Here is a 19,815-nt window from a genome sequence, read left to right as displayed (position 1 = left end):
AGGAAAGGACCGGCACGCTAATTAAAATGCATGGAGGCGGAAATCAGAGAGCGAATGCGATGCGATACACTGCCAGAGTTGCAAAGTAGTTCACTTTTCTACCTCCTGCTCTTTCTCTCAATTTTCCTCTTCTTTTTTACAGCATCATTATTTACAAATACAGAAGTTGCAAACCAAAGAGAGCAGTTTGTAATGAGCTGCATTTCTGGTGGAAATTCTGAAATGTTTTTTAGGGCCGACCAATTCGGCTATTTGAGGTATGAAAATGTAAGTGTGCGAGCGAGAGGGAAAGCGGTGTTTTAGGCCAATTAAACTAGGTGAAATCTATCACACGAAGAAGACCAGGCACTTGGACTCCTGCAGTCAACAGAAAATGAGATCGGCTCGTTTGGCTGACATGTCCCCATGGTGATAAATTACCCTTCCTGATTCACTTTCACGTTCTTTGCTTTGCTTTCTCGCCCATTTCTCAGTATCTTCCCCTCCCACTGCCTTTCTCATCCTCTGACCTCTGTTTCATCACATACAGTTGCAGGAAAAAAGTATGTGATGCTTTGTTTCTAAAACGTAAAATTTTGCAAACAAACGGTATAGCTTGCATAATAGAGAATCACGCAAAAAAGATTATTCAGAAGCAGTTTGGATCCAATTTGATTCTGGAAAAATATTCTTTCTTGTTAAAGTCTGACCAATAAATTTTTTTTTTTTAAATGAATCTTCAAATGCTTAAATTTCAATGCTTCTTTTAAATATATAATTTAACAAAACTCTGTTTGAGAAGTTGTACTTTTAATGACAAGTAATGGTTCCTGGTTAATTTTGAATCAGACACAACCAAAAATGATTCAGTGAGGGATTCAGTGAGTCAGCTGCGAACACACTAACAGCTCTGAACGATTTACTGAGTGAATCCGATTCAAACAGCTGAGTCACAGCAATTCTGAAACCGTTCTGTGAAATCTTTTCGACTGACTTCATAAAAAAAAGAAGAAAAAAAAAAAGAAAACAGTCGATAAAAGACATTCGTGAAATGACATGATGGAAGCATACAAAGTTTTCCAGACTGTCATCAAAGCAAATAGATTTCAATTGATTACAATTTTTTTTATTTTTTTGACATATTTGAGATCACTTCAGACTCAGTCTGGAGCCTTGGGTTTCATCACAAACAATAGATGAAACAGATATACTTTTCTTTTCAACTCTTATCCCATTTATAGCCTTTGTGGAGACAGTGAATGATTCAATATGACTCACTTCTGTAAGTGTAGTCCGCTACAGGCCCCTTGAGCATCAGACACTAATACACAACTGTCCCTTCCTTTCAGAGACAAAGAGAGAAAGCAAAACTAGAATACATGAATACACTTACAGTAACACCCTCCAAGACCCTATACTGCAATGCAGCAGACACCAAGACTAAAAATAAGTGCTTTCTCACTCCAGACCAGAGGATGTATTGCAGAGCAGAGCCAGATAAGGGGCTTTAAAGGATGTTATCTGCCAGCGACCCCTACAATAGGTCATTATAGTGGTCAGATCATTCAATGGACTCTTAAAGCTACACAACACTGTACTGCATCATAGTGTCACATCGTAACCGAGTGAACTGAGCACAGGGATCATTCTGATAGGAAAATGGGCTTTTTTCTATTCCTTCCATCACCCACAGGTGCACATAAAAGAGAAACCAATCTACAAGTCACTACTGGTTTTATAGTGCTCGGGAAGCCGTTTGCAAAATCAGAATAAAACACTAAATCATATTTACAACCCTTGTATTTGTTTCACACTCCACAACTCACTTTTAGCAAATTCTCTCTCTCTCTATAAGCCAAAGCATTGTTCTCCCAGTAGGCATTTACCACCTTATATCTACACGAGTGTTATATTGAAATGGTTTGAGGTATACTGGTGGTTGATTGGATGTGAAAAGAAAACAATGAAATAAGGGAATCGTAGGGCTCTGAAACAAATACCGTGTTGCTTGGTCACAAGGGGGGCAGAGGTCAGCGGCAAGATTTGGTTAAATTCAGAAGGTGCTGCTCAAAAAGCAACCTATTAAAATGGCATTCGGTGGCATCTTCCTCGCTTTTTTCCATCGGAGTCAATCAGCGCCAATGCGCCATTTCCCGAGGCAAAATAATATGGTTCATATTTCGCTCGGTGAGATTCAATTGCGACCGGCGAGATCACCTCTGCCCCGAGCTGTCATATATATGATTCACATTAGCGTGCAAATGGCCGGCGTGTCTGGCTTTCACAGGTATGCGGGAGCGCAGACGTTCGCAGGCACGGGGGCGGCTGTAGAGCATGTGGATGAAGTCAGGTGACCCTCTCGCTGGAATGCGAAGCTGTCTATCTTTGAGGGCCTGGAGAGCATTGTGGAATAAGGGAAAAAACTTGAGCGAGATTTGAACTAGTTGGGTAGTTTTGCCGAGGGCGACTCTGTGTGATTGTCTGTGCTCTCCTCCGTTCTAATCCAGATGAATGAGAAACACAGGCTAACAGGAGTTGTGGTTACTGGGAACAGGAGGAAGTGAAATGTGTACGTGGATTGAAGGAGGGAGCAATGGTGTGTTCCTAATAATATAAGCCAGTACTTCTTCTGGGATTAGCGAGTGATGTGTGAGTGATGAAGTGTTTTGTGGAGAATGCTATAGAAATATTATGGCAAGCAGCAGGTGGTAAACAAGCTAGGCACAAACATAACCATCAGAGCTAGTTTGTTTTATGCTTTTAATGAACATAAATGAGGCAAACAGAAGAACTCTAGTTGAGAAGATGAATTCTGGGTAAATAATTTATGGGTTATGATCAGTCGACATCACACAAGTAGAACAAGAAAAATTATTCTAGAAGATAAAGACGACGCTGAAATAATTCTTATTGGTTTCCGATTGTATATTCCAATATATAATGTATGTGTGTGTGTGTGTGTGTATATATATATATATATATATATAATTTGTCTACGGACAATGCAAATTTTGCACCAACTTAAAGAAATTTAGCACCAATAAAAATGTACAAAATAATGCAAAACTATTGTAATAATAATCAAAATAATAAAAAAAATTTAAAACGCCATTATTATTATTTTTTCTAATATACTTTCTATATTATGCACAATTCATTGGTCCATGGGGCTCAGAATAAATAAATACGGCTTAATTAATTTTTTTTTGTTAATTTTTAGTTGATGGATAAAATAGAGTCGTGCCTACATTTGTTTAAAATCCCAATTCCCTGAAATTTGTTTCATATTCATGAATATCGTATTCCACTGTAAAAACACATCAAATTACGAACATCAGATGGTTTGTAAATGCCAATTTGATGTTAAATATATTAAAAAAACCTGCTCTGAAATTCTTTTGACCTCTGCTACTCGCATGCATTTTTGTTATTTTTTTATTTTAATTTTATTTAGTTATTTTTTAAAGTTGAAAGTCTATTATCGGACCCTCTTCACAGTGATGCTTCAGAGTTGATTCACTAAGAACCTTGATTGAAACATTTTGAAAGTTGCAGGCATATGCTAATCAAGAATAGATTTGCTCTAATCAGAGTTAAATTCTAGTATCAAATTTGTTTGCAACATGAAGGAAAAGAGAATCACCCAAACAAATCCTTTCAGAACAAAAATAAAAAACAAGCATCTATACTCCTCCAACAATCAAAACAGCAGCTGAAAGAATATCTGTTGGTGCAGGCAGCTAATGAAATGGGGTTTCTGAATACTCTTTATGACGACAAATGCTCGGATGTAGAATTAAATAAAATCAACAAAAAAAAAAAAAAGAGTTTGAGAAACAAATATCCAACATCACTTTCTGCTAATAGTGGGGTGAGACGCCATGGGTATAGAAAGAGAGATGTGCTTAGCAAGCCAGGGCAAAGCAAGTCACTGATGCCCTATAAAACCATTAACTGAAGAAAAAAAACATGATAGCAACTTACAAATGATAGCAGTAAGGCAATTAACACCTTAATTGTTCTCTTTGGCCTCTTTTAGTGCAAAGATTAGCAGCAATACCTTAACTAACGCTTACCAAAAGTACCATCAGAGAGGACACAGAACCTCCCACAATAATGAAGGATGCCAAGGTGAGCTGTATCAATGCCCCAACACAATCAGGCCGCCAGCCAGAGCTTCACAGAGCTTGCACAGAGCAACCAGGGCAAAGCAGCAGAGAATTCATATCAAAATGAGAAAGAAAGAGAGAGAGTAGCCTGGAGTAACTGCAGTAAATCATGTTTTAAATCAAATTTAAATCCTGTGGCTTCACCAGGGATTCACCAGCCAGCTTGCCCAAAGCTACAACACATTCCACTAATGCAACATTATGACACCTAAGTCTACAGACTCATGAATAAGCACCATTTATAAAGGTCGTCATGGAGAGATGGAAGATACAGAAACATGATGAATTAATCAAATACCACTAGGATTAGTAATTGAAATTTCCCCAGAAAATACAGTACTACATATATGTAATATATTTTTCCCCAAATATTTAATTCAATTAATGATACACACATGCATGCGCGCACACACACACACATATATATATATATATGAAATATTACATAAAACAACGTAAATACCTGTGAATGCCATAAAAACTGTTTTCCTATATTGTCCATTCTTCCTTACTATTAAAATTACAAAAAGAATCATTAATTCTCTGTCTACATGGCATCACTAGGTTCTGTCATTCAGAAACATGGCTTTTCATATCACTGCTATGCTGATGACACTCAACTCTACCTCTCATTCCATCCTGATGATCCGACGATAGCTGCTCGCATCTCAGCATGTCTAACAGACATTTCTTGTTGGATGACGAACCAGCACCTTCAACTCAACCTGGCTAAGACAGAACTGCTTGTGGTTTCAACAAACCCATCACGTTATCATATTTTCACCATCCAGTAAGGCTCATCAACCATAACTCCCTCAAAAACAGCTAGAAACCTTGGAGTTGTGATTGATGATAAGCTGAATTTCTCAACAAACAAACACTAGCTTTTCTATTTTTCTATTATATCTACTTGTTTTTCTTTGTGTGCGTGTGTATATGTGTGTGTGTATAATATATATATATATATATATATATACATATACATATATACACACACCTTGCTATATGTACTGCATTAGGCTAACCGAGACTTGTCATTTGCACATATATTGTTGCTCTTTTGTTAGTTTTGACTGCTTTTATTGTACTCACTTTTAAGTCGCTTTGGATAAAAGTGTCTGCTAAATGACAATGTAAATGTAATGGAATTATTTTGGAATCAGCAAAACAAAACAAAAAACATGTTGTGTATTTCAAAACCTTGTGTATTTCCACTGGCAGGGATCTAACCATGAGAGCTAAGTGAGCACAAACAGCCGTCTTCATCCTCCGTTCCTATTTTCAGCTTCTCTAATTTGCTTTCCCCCTCTCCTTGTGTCTTTCTCCTCCAGAGAGCTGGGCCTGGTATTCAGCATTCATTCTCTCATATAAAGAGCCTAATCGGGGGTTATTACCTGCTCAGCATGGCAGGCACACCGCCTGAGCCAGGAACTCTGATTCATCATTAGAAACGTCTCAATCTGCAGTTTAAAAACATAGCTCTGCACATTCAGTCCATAGCTTGAACAGGAATTATAAGCATTGGAAACATGTGAACAAGATCTGCTCTATAAGCTCTATAAACTCAAGCAGCATTAATGCTGAAACGCTAAGCCTCTGTATTTAGTGCAGTGTTTTACCTGTTAATATTATTGCGGCTTTGACATCTTATACATGCACAGGATGCGTGCCTATGTTGGTCACTCAGGAAGCATACGGTTGCTGCCCAAAGAACACAGGAACAGGTCATCATCAGTAATTGTCGATTTTACGCTTTGATTTGCATTTAACGCTAATTTGTATTCTTTAAATGAGCAGTTTCCCTACAGCACTTGTTGGATTATGGAAGGAGTGGAGAGTGTTTGACCCTGAGCTTAATTAAAGCAGAAAGATAGATTGTCCAATCCAATAATCCAATTAAAGTTTATTAGCCATTAGACACTGTGCATCTCTCTCTCTCTGTATATATCTCAAATACATGAGTCTTACACGGTACTGCAAGGGGCCCACCAATTATTATTTGATCTAAAACTCATTTATGTGAAAAATACACAAAAATGTTTCATTGTCCCTCTCACATTAAAAGCTATCATGTCAAATTTAAATGTAATGTACAAGTCTATGACTCAGTACTTCAATAATGGTTATTCTAAATGGTTTTAATAGGCCACGCAAAAATGAAATTATTAAAAATGTCTTTTTGGCCATACAACAAAAGTCACTGGGTTCCAGTTGTTTTAGACCCCACTGATTTTAATTCTAAGGACACAAAATTCATAATATCATCCTTGTGTATCATAGAAGAAAGAAGGTTTGGATCAACATGAGGGTGAGTAAATTATAACATCATGATTTTTTTTATTTTTGGGTGAACTATCCCTCATTTTATACAATATGTCTCTCCACAAAAGAGTTTTTGGTCTGAAAAAAGGGCACTGCCCTAACTCAAGACGGCCTCCATTTTGACAAGCTGGTCGCTGCCGGGCCTGACAGAGACAGAGACAGAGAGAGAGAGAGAAGAGGCATGTTTAATGCATGGCCGGGTCTGTGCAGCTAGCCGAGGCTATTCCGGGCCGCAGTGATGAAGATCACTGCATTAGAGCGGCCACTGGACAGCATTAATCTTTAATAACACACATACAAGGATTCATGAGCTGCCTAAGATCTTCATGACACTGGTCCTTATTCTTTTCGGTCCGCGTGTGTGCGTATGACAACTGGTAGGCTGTTGACTGATGAAGTAAGGATTTGGGGGTCTCATCCCAACTCTGTGTATGTTTCTCATACAGAAAAAAGTATGTGTGTATATATAGCACTAAATATATATTCACACCCAGAAGTATAAGAACATATTGAAAATCTGGAGTTTTATGAATTTAAAGCTGGCTTTGATTGATTGATTGATTTTTTAAGTAAAACAACAAAAAAAGCTGACAAAAACACACACACACAAAAATATATATACACAATTCTTTTCACAATTCACAATTTCAATTTAACTTTTCACTCAAATATTTTTAGGATTAATATATTTAGCAAATGAAAAGTGCAAAAAAGCAGCATTGTTAGTAGTAGTCTCTGATTTTTTTGAATCCCATTGTATGTTTGTATGCTACTGTCCTTACATTTCTATTCCAGCCATCTATTCATTCCTGTTAGGACTCCAGACACTCACCTTGACAATGGCTCTCTCACTGCCTATCCACACCTTCCCTGGCTACCGCTTAGCAACAGAATGGGCTATTCTAGCAGTTCCTGTTTTAAATCATCTTTTTTTGTAACAATGGGCATTGTGAGTCAGTCAGCGCTCGCATTATAGAGTGTGATAATAGGGGTGACTTCAGTAACTGCAAATTAAACTTTTAAATTTTAAACTTTTGTTGATAGTGTTCATACTAGCCAGGAAACCAGTAAGAAGTGCTCTATTGCTTACTGATTACTGCATACATGCAGTATATACTGTACACTGCCTACTAGTTTTTTTTTTTAATAGTACTGTATATAAAACAATATACATCATTTCTAAGTAGTGTGCTACTTTTGTCACATGACCTTTTCATGTTGTGGCATATAGTTTTTATACAAACTTTTTTCTCCAATCAGATTTCCAATTTCTTTTAAAATGTAATTTATTCCTGTGATGGCAAAGCTGAATTTTCAGCATCATTACTCTTCATTAGTCCTCAGTGTCACAAGATACTTCACATTATATATATACATTACAAACATAATATGCTGATTTGCCGCTCAAGAAACATTTCTTGTTAATGTCAAATGTTAAAAAAACACTTAATAATGCTTAATATTTTTGGATAAACTGTGATTCATTTTTTTTTTCAAGACTCTTTGCCTTTGTAACATTATAAATGTCTTCACTAGGCGCATTTCCATTACAGATTTGCACAAAACTTTGGCGATATTTTATTAATGTTGATAAGAAAGTATTGCGAAATGACGGCGTTTCCATTAACCAATGTTATGTGACTAAAACGTAACCTTTTGCCTCTCGCGACAAGTCATGGCAACGGATTTTGGTGGAATTTTGACGGATTTTGGCTTTATTTATTCAAAGGAGGCGTATGCGTGTATCTTTACAGAAGCAGCACAGAGAGCCACTTCAGAAATGTGTGTGGCGCGGCTGGAATAAACAAGCACTGACTAGAGTGGCCGCAATCAGCTTCAGTGGCTGTATCAGAGCCACACTGCACCGCAGACGTGTGCAGTGTAAATGGTCTAAGCATTAATGGTAGGGAAAGCCCCTTATTCTGGAGAGAGGCCATGTATGATGTGTTTCTTGGAGGTTTCTTGGAGGTTATAGTACATTGAAGAATGATCATATGACTTTTTACATACGCCATGTGACCTGTAAATGCGAATAAACCGTTTCCATTGCAGTTTTGCAAATTATTCCTTTTCGCATTGCCTGAAAAACCACCTCATGTGAGCGTAAAAACTTTTTTGCAATATATGGCCGTTTTTGCGAAATTGACGCGTTTCCATTAGGCGTATTTTCAATTCGCAATTTTAAGGGTAATGGAAACGCGCTTACTGTCACTTTTGATCAATAAATGCATCTTTGCTGAATAAAAGTATTAATTTATTAAAAGAGTATTTTGAACAGTAGTGTTCATATTATGAAGTGTATATACTGTACTGCAAAAAGAGTAGCATGGAAGTATGCTATTCTGAACACAGCCAAGTTTAACCACTTTGGAGGAATAAAATAAGAAAGAGACAAAAAAAATAAAAAATATCCCCGTTCTGTGAGAAAAACATGCCAAAAAAAAAATCAATTCCCCATAATGCACTGAGTATTTGAGAGCCAAAGCTGCCGATAAGCCTTTGGGTGGGTGTGACAGAATATGCAAATTCACTCAGCATTACCCTCATTAAATGTCAGCAATGGGAATATACATTTACGTTTAACTCAAAAAGTTAAACTTTGAAAGTTTTCTATGGGAAAAGACAAGGCTTAGACCCCCACTGGTCCGTCAAATCTCCACCACAATCTCAGGCAGACCTGTGGCTTTATTAAATTCCAAAGTTAGTGAGACACAGAGGCAACTTGCTGAAGTGGCACTTTTTCACGGCGACTCTTTTGTTCGATACTCAGCTCTTTAGTATTTACTTATGCATAGAGCGCAGCAGAGAGGAGAAAGAGATAAAGGGCATCTGCAAGATAAAGCCATGCTATAGATGAGAGAAACAAGAGGGGGGGAAAGATAGCACAGCAGCAATTCTCCCCCTCCCTTCACAAGAGCGTGGATGGCCGTCACTGCCATGCAATACAAATAGCTGTGCTGCTACCTCTGCCTGTTTTCTAACCTTTACCACGGAAAAATGCACAATCTTCCTCTTCACTGTTCTGTTTCTCTGTGATGTATAATGCAGTGCAATATTCACATCTACGCCTCAGTGTTTGTGCATATATGAGAGGGGTTATTTATTCAAGAAAATCCCTGGATATATGAGAAAAGATTAAAAAAAGACAAAGGAAAGGCCCAGCTGCAGATGCTCTTAAGACTGGCACGCCGACTGTGATGCTCACACTGAATTCTAATGTAGGCTGGATTTGAACAAAAGGACAGGGTGCTAAAGTAGGAACGTGAGGCATACACTTGTTTGTCACCAAATTAGGACAAGGGTCTAAATATAACATGTAAAACTGGGTGAATGGTGTTGGCAACCCATTTTATTATAATCTTAAGTAGTAAAAATGGCTATTTAATAAGAAAATAATATTGAGGGACTTGGTTTTATCCACTGGGAATTGATTAGATTGTAAAAAGTGGTCCCTACATGACATTTATTTGAAGGCAAAATGCTGAAAAACAAAGACAGCTTGATGAAAAGAAAGTCGTTTCAGAGGCGAAGGAAGTTATTACATTTTGATGAAAGATTATGAAGTCAATATGTCAAAGATAAAATGTGTTAAATATATTATAAATGATTATAATTAATAAATAGCAAAAACATTTTTTTTTTACCAAATATATTAAATGGAAATGTTAATTGTATTTAAATCATGAAATGGTATTTATTAGTATTATTATTAATAATAATAAACAGCACTTAATTAGTTTGCTTAATAAATATGTTCAAAATATATTAAATGCAAAAAAATGACACTATATTATTATTATTATTATTATTATTATTATATCATGTTGTTAGTCACACCATATTTGGGAATATTGTGTGAGAAATGAGAATTGATTTTATCCATCAGGATTTGATTGGATATTTTGGGTGAAAACAGGTTAGGTCAATGTTATTTTTCCCTGGATTACATCAGCAGAATAGAACAGAGGCGCAGAGGCGAAGGAAGTTATTACATTTTGATGAAAGATTATGAAGTCAAATTTATATATATATATATATATATATATATATATATATATATATATATATAAAATAGACCACATATAGACCACACTGCAAAAAATAATTCCTTTTTTTTTAAGTAGTCTTTTTAACTTAAAAAAAATCTAAAATTTGTGAAGAAAATAAAGAAAATTACTAACTTAATAAAAAAATAAATAATAAATAAATAAATATTACTTAAATTACAAAACACTTAAAATTGACTACATTTATTATAGTTTTTTATTTTAGATATTTTAACTGAAAAAATTGAATAAACAAAATATGAGGATTTTTATGCAATTCATTTTGATTTCATGTCAACTTTAAAGCCCAATATGATCTAGCCAGGAGCAACAGCCCCCAGCAAAACCAGCAACTAATGAAGAGATTTTAATAGGGTTCTAAATACCTGGAAAGTAACCCTAAAATAGTTCTAGCTCTTATTTTGAAACTGTGGTGGTCTGCCTAAAGTAAATGTGCGGGCACTGTTTGTCCTTTCGTTTTGTGAGAGGACACCAAATCAGCTGGAGACACTGCAAGGTGCACATACTAGCGTTGGATCGATGGCTCACCCCTAATCTCTGTCAACACAGAGGGAAGGAAAAGTGACAGAGAGGTTGCAGAAAGACGTGTGAAAAATGCTCGTTGCACAACGAAAGCAACTGACAGAAGATTACAGCATGATAAAAGCCCCAATTGGGCCAGAAAGCCAGGTAAACAAACCCTCTTCAGCCCTCTCCAAACAGAACACATTGATAATTGCAAGTGATGCTGGTGTTCAGTGTCTTCTGTCATTTCGGATACATAAATACAGCATTTAGACTCTACACCTGAATGAGAAGCCACAACAAAACTAGTTATGACATAACTAATCACGCTACAGGTGGTAAAATGATACTGCTTTTGACTGATACAGACAAGTACGATGGTACTGAGGCCTGTGGAAACTGAATGAATACTCAAGATTCGATTAAAAATAAAATGCAATGAGGTAATAAAAAAAAAAAGACTAAAATATATTACATTTAATCAATTCATTGAATGATTTACTTTACTTTACAATTTGCAATATTTTATTTGTATCTTGCTATATTTGTTTAGTTACATTTGTTGTTGCAGTTCAAAATTCTAAAATATATTTATGCCTAAAAGGAAAAAGGAAATGGCGAATGTGGTAAGAAAAATTGTATAAATAAACAAACAAACAAAATTTTATTTAAACATTTAATTCACAATTATTTTATGCATATTGTCTTGCAAAACTTGTTTTAGTACCTTAATTGTTACATTGTAAAGATTCTAAATTACATTATATTTATGCTTAAAACAAGATAGGAAATTGCCACTGGAGAAAAATAAAGATGGTTAAACAATAATAATTTAACAATAAATATTAATTGCTAAATGGAGATATATTAAGATATTAAGAAAATCTGCAATGTGTGGACATACGATAAAAGTGGCCAGAACTTCCTCATGCTCCAGTAAAACTTAGAGAAACACATTTGTACGGACCAGAAACTGAGCAGAACTGACTCTGTCAACAGACATATTGAGTCATTTAGAGACATGCGAGACCATTCTGGCTAATGGCAGTGTGCTTTTGCACAGTTTGTTTATATAACACTAAAGTTTGACTTTTTCTTCAGGAAATGTCTGCCAGATGGTCCACGGAAAGCTAGCCTCCTACACACAACTGACATGTTCTTTGTAAGGTGATAATGACTTTTAAAAAGATGTTTAACAATGTGAAAATATCTTATGTCATTTGCACAGTTTCACAGGCGGAAAGCTTTCCGTCATCACGAGCCAATTGGAATGACAGTGGCTCTAGGGTGTGCTTATCATATTAGCAGCAGAGATATCCTAAAACTATCACAGAGATCCTTTACTGACACTTGGTCCTAATATGTGCTGACAGTAGAAGAACAGGAAAGACTTTCTCTTATCGTGGCTCTTTGTTTCTGCACTGTCCTATCATCATGGCAGTCTGCCTATCTTGTGCGGGGCAAGACGTGACCAGATAATGCCTGGACATGACTTGATGGATGAACGAGTAGATGAATGAAAGGATGGATAGCTGGAAAAAGATATCTGATAGTGTTTCCATTCATCTCAATGGCAGTTGCTTGGCTGGCGCATGATATTTGTCCTTCCATGTGGGTTACAACGAGGCACTTATCATGTGAATAGGGTCAATAAACTTTAATGATGGTTTTGCATAAAAATATATGAAGATCAGTAAAATAGGAATAGGAAAAATGAACTTAATTCAAGATGTATTCTATGAAAATACATAATTATCTGTTTTTTTTTGGTTGAAGTAAATGTATTTTGTTTTACTATTTAGATATTTTTACTTGATAACAAAACAAAAAAGTAGTAAGAAAATGCATTTTTGCTGTGTATAAACAACTAAAATAACAGTATAAAAGTGGATTTAGGTTCCACACAAGAATCAGTCATGAGATTACATTGTCAACTTATGATGAACTACCACCATCTTCTCCCAACATAAGACAATAGACATCAAGGGAGATGTTTTGACATGGTCCAATCACATCCCTGTAACACACCTTTTTAAACTTCCTGCTTCAGGTCTTCTCCTACCAGCTACCTAGCTACCTAGACTACAAGTATATTTTTTGACTATTGTAAAACGTATAGAAAAGCAGAATTGTGTTTTATCTGTGGTCACAAACAGTCAAACTGGTACAATAATGGAGAAAATGTGTTTAACGCTACGCCACCAGTGGGAAAAAAGTACAAAACTGTCCATGAAATTGGACACAGCCATTAAGAACTCTAAAAGTTCTGACACTTTTCAAATAGCCTCTTCTGTGATCTGCAGAATTGCTTTTTCCCATCCCTTTGATGAAATTGATACCTTGTGTAAAAGAGAGTGAGAGAGAGATCAAAAAGAAGGGATGGGGGAATGTCAAACTAAAATAAAAGTGCTACAACAGGGAAAAAATGTTTGAGTTTACAATTACATCTAAGTGTGAAACTGATAAACTGTTAAACTGAGAGCAAAAAACTGAGAGAAATACAGGGCAGAGGGAGAAAAGACATACCAAACATAATTTTTACACTGATAAAGCTGTTAAATAGTTTGTGTAAAGTTTTCTTAAAAAAATTTTTTTTATACAGATAAATAACAATAAGAATGCTTGTGTTTGGTAATAATTCTTTTTACACTTTAATTTAGCAAGGATGCATTAAATGTGACAGTAAAGACTTTTATATCATTACAAAACATTTTACAAAATTTCAAATAAATTGTTATTCTGAACTTTTCAAGCACCAAATCAGCATATTAATATAGCTGAAGGATCATGTGACACTGAAGACTGGCGTAATCAAATGAATAGATTACATTTTAAAATGCATTAAAATATTTACAAATATTTCACAATATTACTGTTTTTTTTTTTACTGTACAGTATTTTGATTAAATGAAGCCTTGGTGAGCATAAGAAACATTTTAACTTTTGAACGGAAGTGTATATTTTAATTGAATTGAAATGATAGATTTGTATATTCATGAATATTCGCTTTATGTCACATTATTGAAATATCAAATATCGATTTCAAATGCCAATTCATGTTGACACACAAAAACACATCAAACTAACAATCAATGTTTTTCTTAACTTCTCAAATGTCACTTTCATTTCAACTACCAATACCTCGTTCCGGCTCCTTCCGCCCACCCCAGCGGCCCTAACATCTGCTCTCTGGCCGGGGTGTGATCTCAGACTCCGGGCCCTGCCAGGCCTAATCACCTCTGAGTGTGGATGCATACAAGGGGAGGGATTATGGCAAGCCGAGAGTGCCCCCTTTTCAAAATGCCAACCTCAGTCAGGGCAGGAGGGTTTAAATACCACTCAAATGTCAGTGTGAGGCCCCACAAGTCAAACTAAGTTACCTCCTACCTGTTCCGTCTCCCCTCTCGCTGTAGTAAGCATGTCTCCACGCATAGCCAAACATCCACATAAACATAAAAACCCACATATGAGTGAGTGAGGCAGACAGTCACTCAAAAACACACCAGCTAACAGACTAACATAAAACACTGCGAGTACTTTCAAACTGATTCAAGTAGTTCAAAGCAATGGAAATGTACACAAACACACACAGACACGTACACAAGCGGTCTTTATGGAGCAACCGTATTGATCAATCAGGAGAGATTTGATACTCGGCAAAGTGTTTTCGCACTTTCGCTGTACAGTGCAAGCGGAGCCCATATATTAACATACAGTGAGCGGGTCTGGAGACGTGTGAAGCTCCCCAAAGGGATTATCGATCTCCTTGGGCTGCTCCTGCCCAGCATCAATCAAAAAAACCATCAAGTCCACACCTCTAAGATCTTCAACGTCAGCCTCTTCCACAGAGACTATCGATCACAAATTGCATGGTGAATTGATTGGCAGTAACATTAAGAGCCTGTATTGATCTCGGCGTAAGTTTAGGTTCTTCTCGGTCACTGATAAAACAAACTCCTGCATCAGGAGTACAGTTCAACTTCGATTGGTGCATAGAGTTTAGAGGGGTCAGTTAGGGGTCCAGTTAGCCTCTGTAACTACAGCTTTCTGGTGACAAAAGCTACTTTATCCTTTGATGTATATTCAAAGCAGCTGTGCATTCTGACAAAATTAATTAAGCAACATATAAATTGCACAGATTTCATTTATATGATTTTTTTTGTCGATTTGACATATTTCTCTGTCTGCTGACTTTGACACAATGACACAGAAAAGACATTGCTTATGATTGTCAATAATAACAAAAATGCACCAGAAATGACTCATCATTAAATTATCATACCACAATTTTAATTAAACACTTATGACAAAACTATATAAAACTATCCTAAATATATGCTGATAAATATATGCTAAAAATACTGTTTAGTGTTTATAATATATTTATAATGTTTATACACATTTTTAAAAAAATCTATAAAAACATTAAAAAGTTTGGTCTTTTAAATACTGCTGAAGAAATTATGTGGGAAAAAATGACAGATTTTTTTTTTAATAATATATGTTTATATTTTTCAAAAATTTATAAAATAAAGGTTAAAATGTTTGGTGTGCAAAATATGCTTACAATATATTTTTTTACACATTTTACAAAATTAAATTACATATTTTCTTACAATAGTGTAATTTTTATAGTTTTTACTAATATTCTGAATCATTTTTTAGTTTCCTTTTTCATTTTAGTTAAAGTTTTAATAATTTTATTGTGTAGTACATAGTTAAACTGAATTAAAATGAGAAATGTTTCCTTGGCAACATATTTTATTTCATTTATTTTATTTCAAGTAACAATTTTTTATGGTTTTAATTTTAGTTTCCGTTTTAGTTCAAAATAACTCTATCTTAAACACTGCTGAAGAAATTATGATGAGAAAAATAAGAGTGCAAAATATGTATCATAATACGTTTACAATTTTCAAAAAGTACAAAAAAGTTAAATTTTATTGTGTAGTACATAGTTAAACTGAATTAAAATGAGAAATGTTTCCTTGGCAACATTTTATTTCATTTATTTTATTTCAAGTAACAATTTTTTATGGTTTTAATTTTAGTTTCCGTTTTAGTTCAAAATAACTCTATCTTAAACACTGCTGAAGAAATTATGATGAGAAAAATAAGAGTGCAAAATATGTATCATAATACGTTTACAATTTTCAAAAAGTACAAAAAAGTTAGTCTAGTCTGTTTTCCTGTTTTAGTCCAAATGTTCCTCATTTTACATATTGTAAATTAAAATGCTACTTCCATCAACCAAAACATGTCATTTTAGTTAAATAATTAAATATCTGAAATATGAAATTAAATAATAAAATATCTTTTAGACTAAAATAAATCAAAAGCTAAAAAATATGATTCTGACAATAACTGATTAATCAGATGCGATATACAGACACACAAACTGTCTGAAACAACATCCAAAAGCAATGATGGATCTTTCTCCAGAAATGACAGTCCTCATAGGTTTGAACGTGTATCAGTGCAGCAAAGCATTAAGCACACCGAATGCAGCCAAGGACGGGTGGCCACACATCAGGCTCCTCGCAGAGGACTATGACTGATAGCAGCCATTATGTGGCGGCAGGCAAAAGGTGGAGAGTAGTCACTCGTTTATTCATGCATTCATTTGTTCGGTCCATCACCTCAGCAGGGACCAGATGAGCGGTTCATACTGTCGGAGCGATGATCCGCCTGCCATTCATCTCAGACGGACAGCTGTCTGACACGCCCTCTGCCCATCCCCTGCTGCTGTCGCACTGCTCACATGACCACTGAGAGCAGCTCATTTAGATTAATGAACACGGCTAGAATACATCAGTGTGCAGCAGGTGCCTCCTCCTCATAGTGGGCGTACTGTAAAATATCTGCAATGTTCGCGATCAAGCCAGAATCACAGCAGGCCAAAAGATGTATTTTCCCCAAATGACTGTTGGCAACAGAGTTGATGCATTCATATCCTGAAATATAAGTTTTGTAATGGACTAAATGGGGATAGTATGCACTTGTTGCTAGGAAAGTTTGGTAAACTCAACATAAGTTCATCACTATTGTGGTGACTGATACGTAAAATAATGAGGACAGACCTGAGAAGCAGTCGAGCTGAAAAGACAACAAGATTTGGTACCATTATGACAAAACTGACAAATTAGACACTTTTGTGCTCAGATTAACAATGATGATCAGAGCTAAACCTCTGCTAGCAAATTAATTTTTCTCAAGAATATGTGATTGATACCTGTGCAAAACTCACCGCCACAATTCTATGCAGTTGCTAGTTGACCGCATATGGATCGAACACTTTAAACACTTAGAAACCCATTCACACACCTCTTCTAAACAAGCCACACGATTTATTCTTGTTCAAGTCACATTCTTAAGCTTATTATTAATATAGGGTTAAATACTAATTAGGGTTAAAGGTTTAAATGCTACTATAATAGTGTTGCTTGACTTGCCATGGGTTGAAATGTCTAGAATAATATAATTTGACAGAAAATCTGCTTTCTATTCATATGTGGTATAGCAATGCGAGCTGTACATCAACAGCTTGCATTAACACCAACAGGTCTTTTAAAAGAGCATTTGAGAAGGGTGTTACATCCAGGACAAAATAGCATCAAGCCATCTGACAGTGACCATGTCTGGGGAAAAAAAACAACAATGGAAAATCAATGCACTGTGGCACGGATGTCTATTGCGAGCAATAGGAGTATCGGGAAGTCCGGTCACATTGTGGGCAGGACGACCATGCTTGGGATATGTCTCTGTATTAGAGCGGTAATATGACAGGGCATTAGCGGGCTGGACCGATGATCCAATAGATTAGGAGATTGAAAGGAAAATTGAAAGCGGAGTGCTTTTAAACGGAACGCTCCAATTGATACCGTCAGAACAAATCAAAATCAATGGTAAGGGCTTGGAAACGATGCGGTAATAGCTGCCGGCCAATGAAAAATATGAAAGGAAGGGAGGAAAAAAAAGATCACATGCTATGGCCGAGGAGACAGATGAAGCAGGGGAGAGTTTAAACAGCTTGCTGAAATGCAGCTTTATAAAGCATGTTCGGCTGACATGTATTTGTGAACAGGACCTACCTAAGCAATGGCTGAAAGATGACCGTAATGTTTCTGGCTCCTGGTTTACACAGGAACTTAGTCTCTCCTCCCTCAATCAGGTTATCATCAGCTCCACCTGGATAGAAAGACACAGGAAGAAACGATTAAACAGATTTTCTTCCAAAATACTATGTTTTTATATGGACCCTTTACATGGGATGCGCTCTTGCATTCCGCTACACAGAGTGACAAAATACAACAGAATGCAGGTGTTTTGAGAAACATTTTTTAGAAATTAAGCTTCATTAAAGTTGAAAATGTGCCTTTAAAACAGTGCTCATGGCTCAAAACGCTAAAAAAAAGATAAAGTGAAACGCATCACATTGGTCAAAGGAGCAGCACACTTATGGTTTCCATGGACGATGATAAAATACAGTTTAGCAGACATTACACAAAAAATATTGGACTGCTAAATGCCAGAAAGCAAAGCAAAGCAAAAAAAAACTAAAACAAAACAAAAAATTAAACAAAAAGGGGGAAAAAAATCCAAAATGCAAAAGCGAAGCACAAAAAACAAAGCACAAAAAAAAGCAAAAAACTAAAATCCAAAAAGCAAAGCACAAAACAAAACAAAAAGAAAAAAGCAAAACAAACATCTAAAAACAAAACAAAAAGCAAAAGCAAAGCACAAAACAATAGCATAAACAAAAGCTAAGCAAAGCAAAACAAAAAAGCCACAAAAAAAATCAAAACAAAAAACAAAGCAAAGCAAAGAATAAAATATTTTGGTCAACCATCAAAAAAGTAATTTTGTCAAATCATTGCAATTTACCACAAGCCAGAGATACAAGACTCCCCCTCCTCTCTCTCCTATTTGCCTCTCTGTGTATGTGCGTAGTCCTGCGCTAACAGGGTTAATAAGAAAATCATGGCTGTGTAACTCTCTCATGATGAGGCAGGGCCCAAAAAAATGAAGTGAGCTCCAATCCTTATTAGCTCCACTCATCCACAAGTAATCAATATAATTGACTGCAAGAGAATCAAGTCTGCCATCAATAAGAACATTCCTGGGTGGACAGAAGGTGTGTGCGTGGCCTCATGGGTCGGTGAATAGAAGTGCCAAGGCGTCAGCCTACTGGCATTTCTCTTGCACTGTGACAATGTTATTCATTAAAATTTCACAGCCCTTTGAGATTGCCACTGGAGAGACTGCTGCAACTACGTAGCACTAAGCCTGGGCACTGCTATCCTGACAAGCACCATGCAGGAAACACACACACATCTGAGACACTTATGTCCACATCACACACACACACACACACAAGTCCTCATTGGAGAATCACTTTAATTTCTTTTATCAGTCAGTTGTTACATGAGATTTCTTGTCCAAGGGATGGGAAATGAGTCCAGCCCCAGGAACACAAATATTAATGCCAGACGCACAAAGCACGTGTGTGATGGATTTGGACTGCTGTGGAATTACAAGTGAAGCAAAAGAGTGTGCTTGTATGATTTGTCTCCAACGTTGTGATCTCAGACCCACTGGTGTGGGTTTAATCGCAAAGCTGGAATCAGAGTCATCCTGTGTTCATTGTTTTGAGAGACAAGACATGCTTCAAATGAGAAATGGGTTCACCTTTCACTGCACTAAAAACCCTGCAGCGCACCTGTCCAGCATTCAAACGCATCTCCCGCTGCTGTTCTTGTCATTTTCACCTTCCT

At 36.2% G+C, this 19,815-nt stretch overlaps 1 protein-coding gene across 1 annotated transcript in view; it reads right to left on the bottom strand.

The window, feature by feature from the left end:
* The window catches only part of LOC107585070 (exocyst complex component 4-like), a 103,980-nt gene that overhangs the window by 39,596 nt on the left and 44,569 nt on the right, over window positions 1-19,815 (bottom strand). Inside the window, exon 10 of the mRNA XM_016271962.1 lies at window positions 18,133-18,229. Coding sequence (XP_016127448.1) covers window positions 18,133-18,229 — 97 coding nt within the window. The remainder of the gene's footprint in view (window positions 1-18,132; window positions 18,230-19,815) is intronic.

The sequence above is a fragment of the Sinocyclocheilus grahami genome, unplaced genomic scaffold (assembly GCF_001515645.1).
Source record: "Sinocyclocheilus grahami isolate Dianchi unplaced genomic scaffold, SAMN03320097.WGS_v1.1 scaffold1.1, whole genome shotgun sequence".
NCBI classification, from domain to species: Eukaryota; Metazoa; Chordata; class Actinopteri; order Cypriniformes; family Cyprinidae; genus Sinocyclocheilus; species Sinocyclocheilus grahami.
The sequence above is the reverse complement of the archived record's forward strand: the minus strand, read 5'-3'. Positions and strand labels throughout refer to the sequence as shown.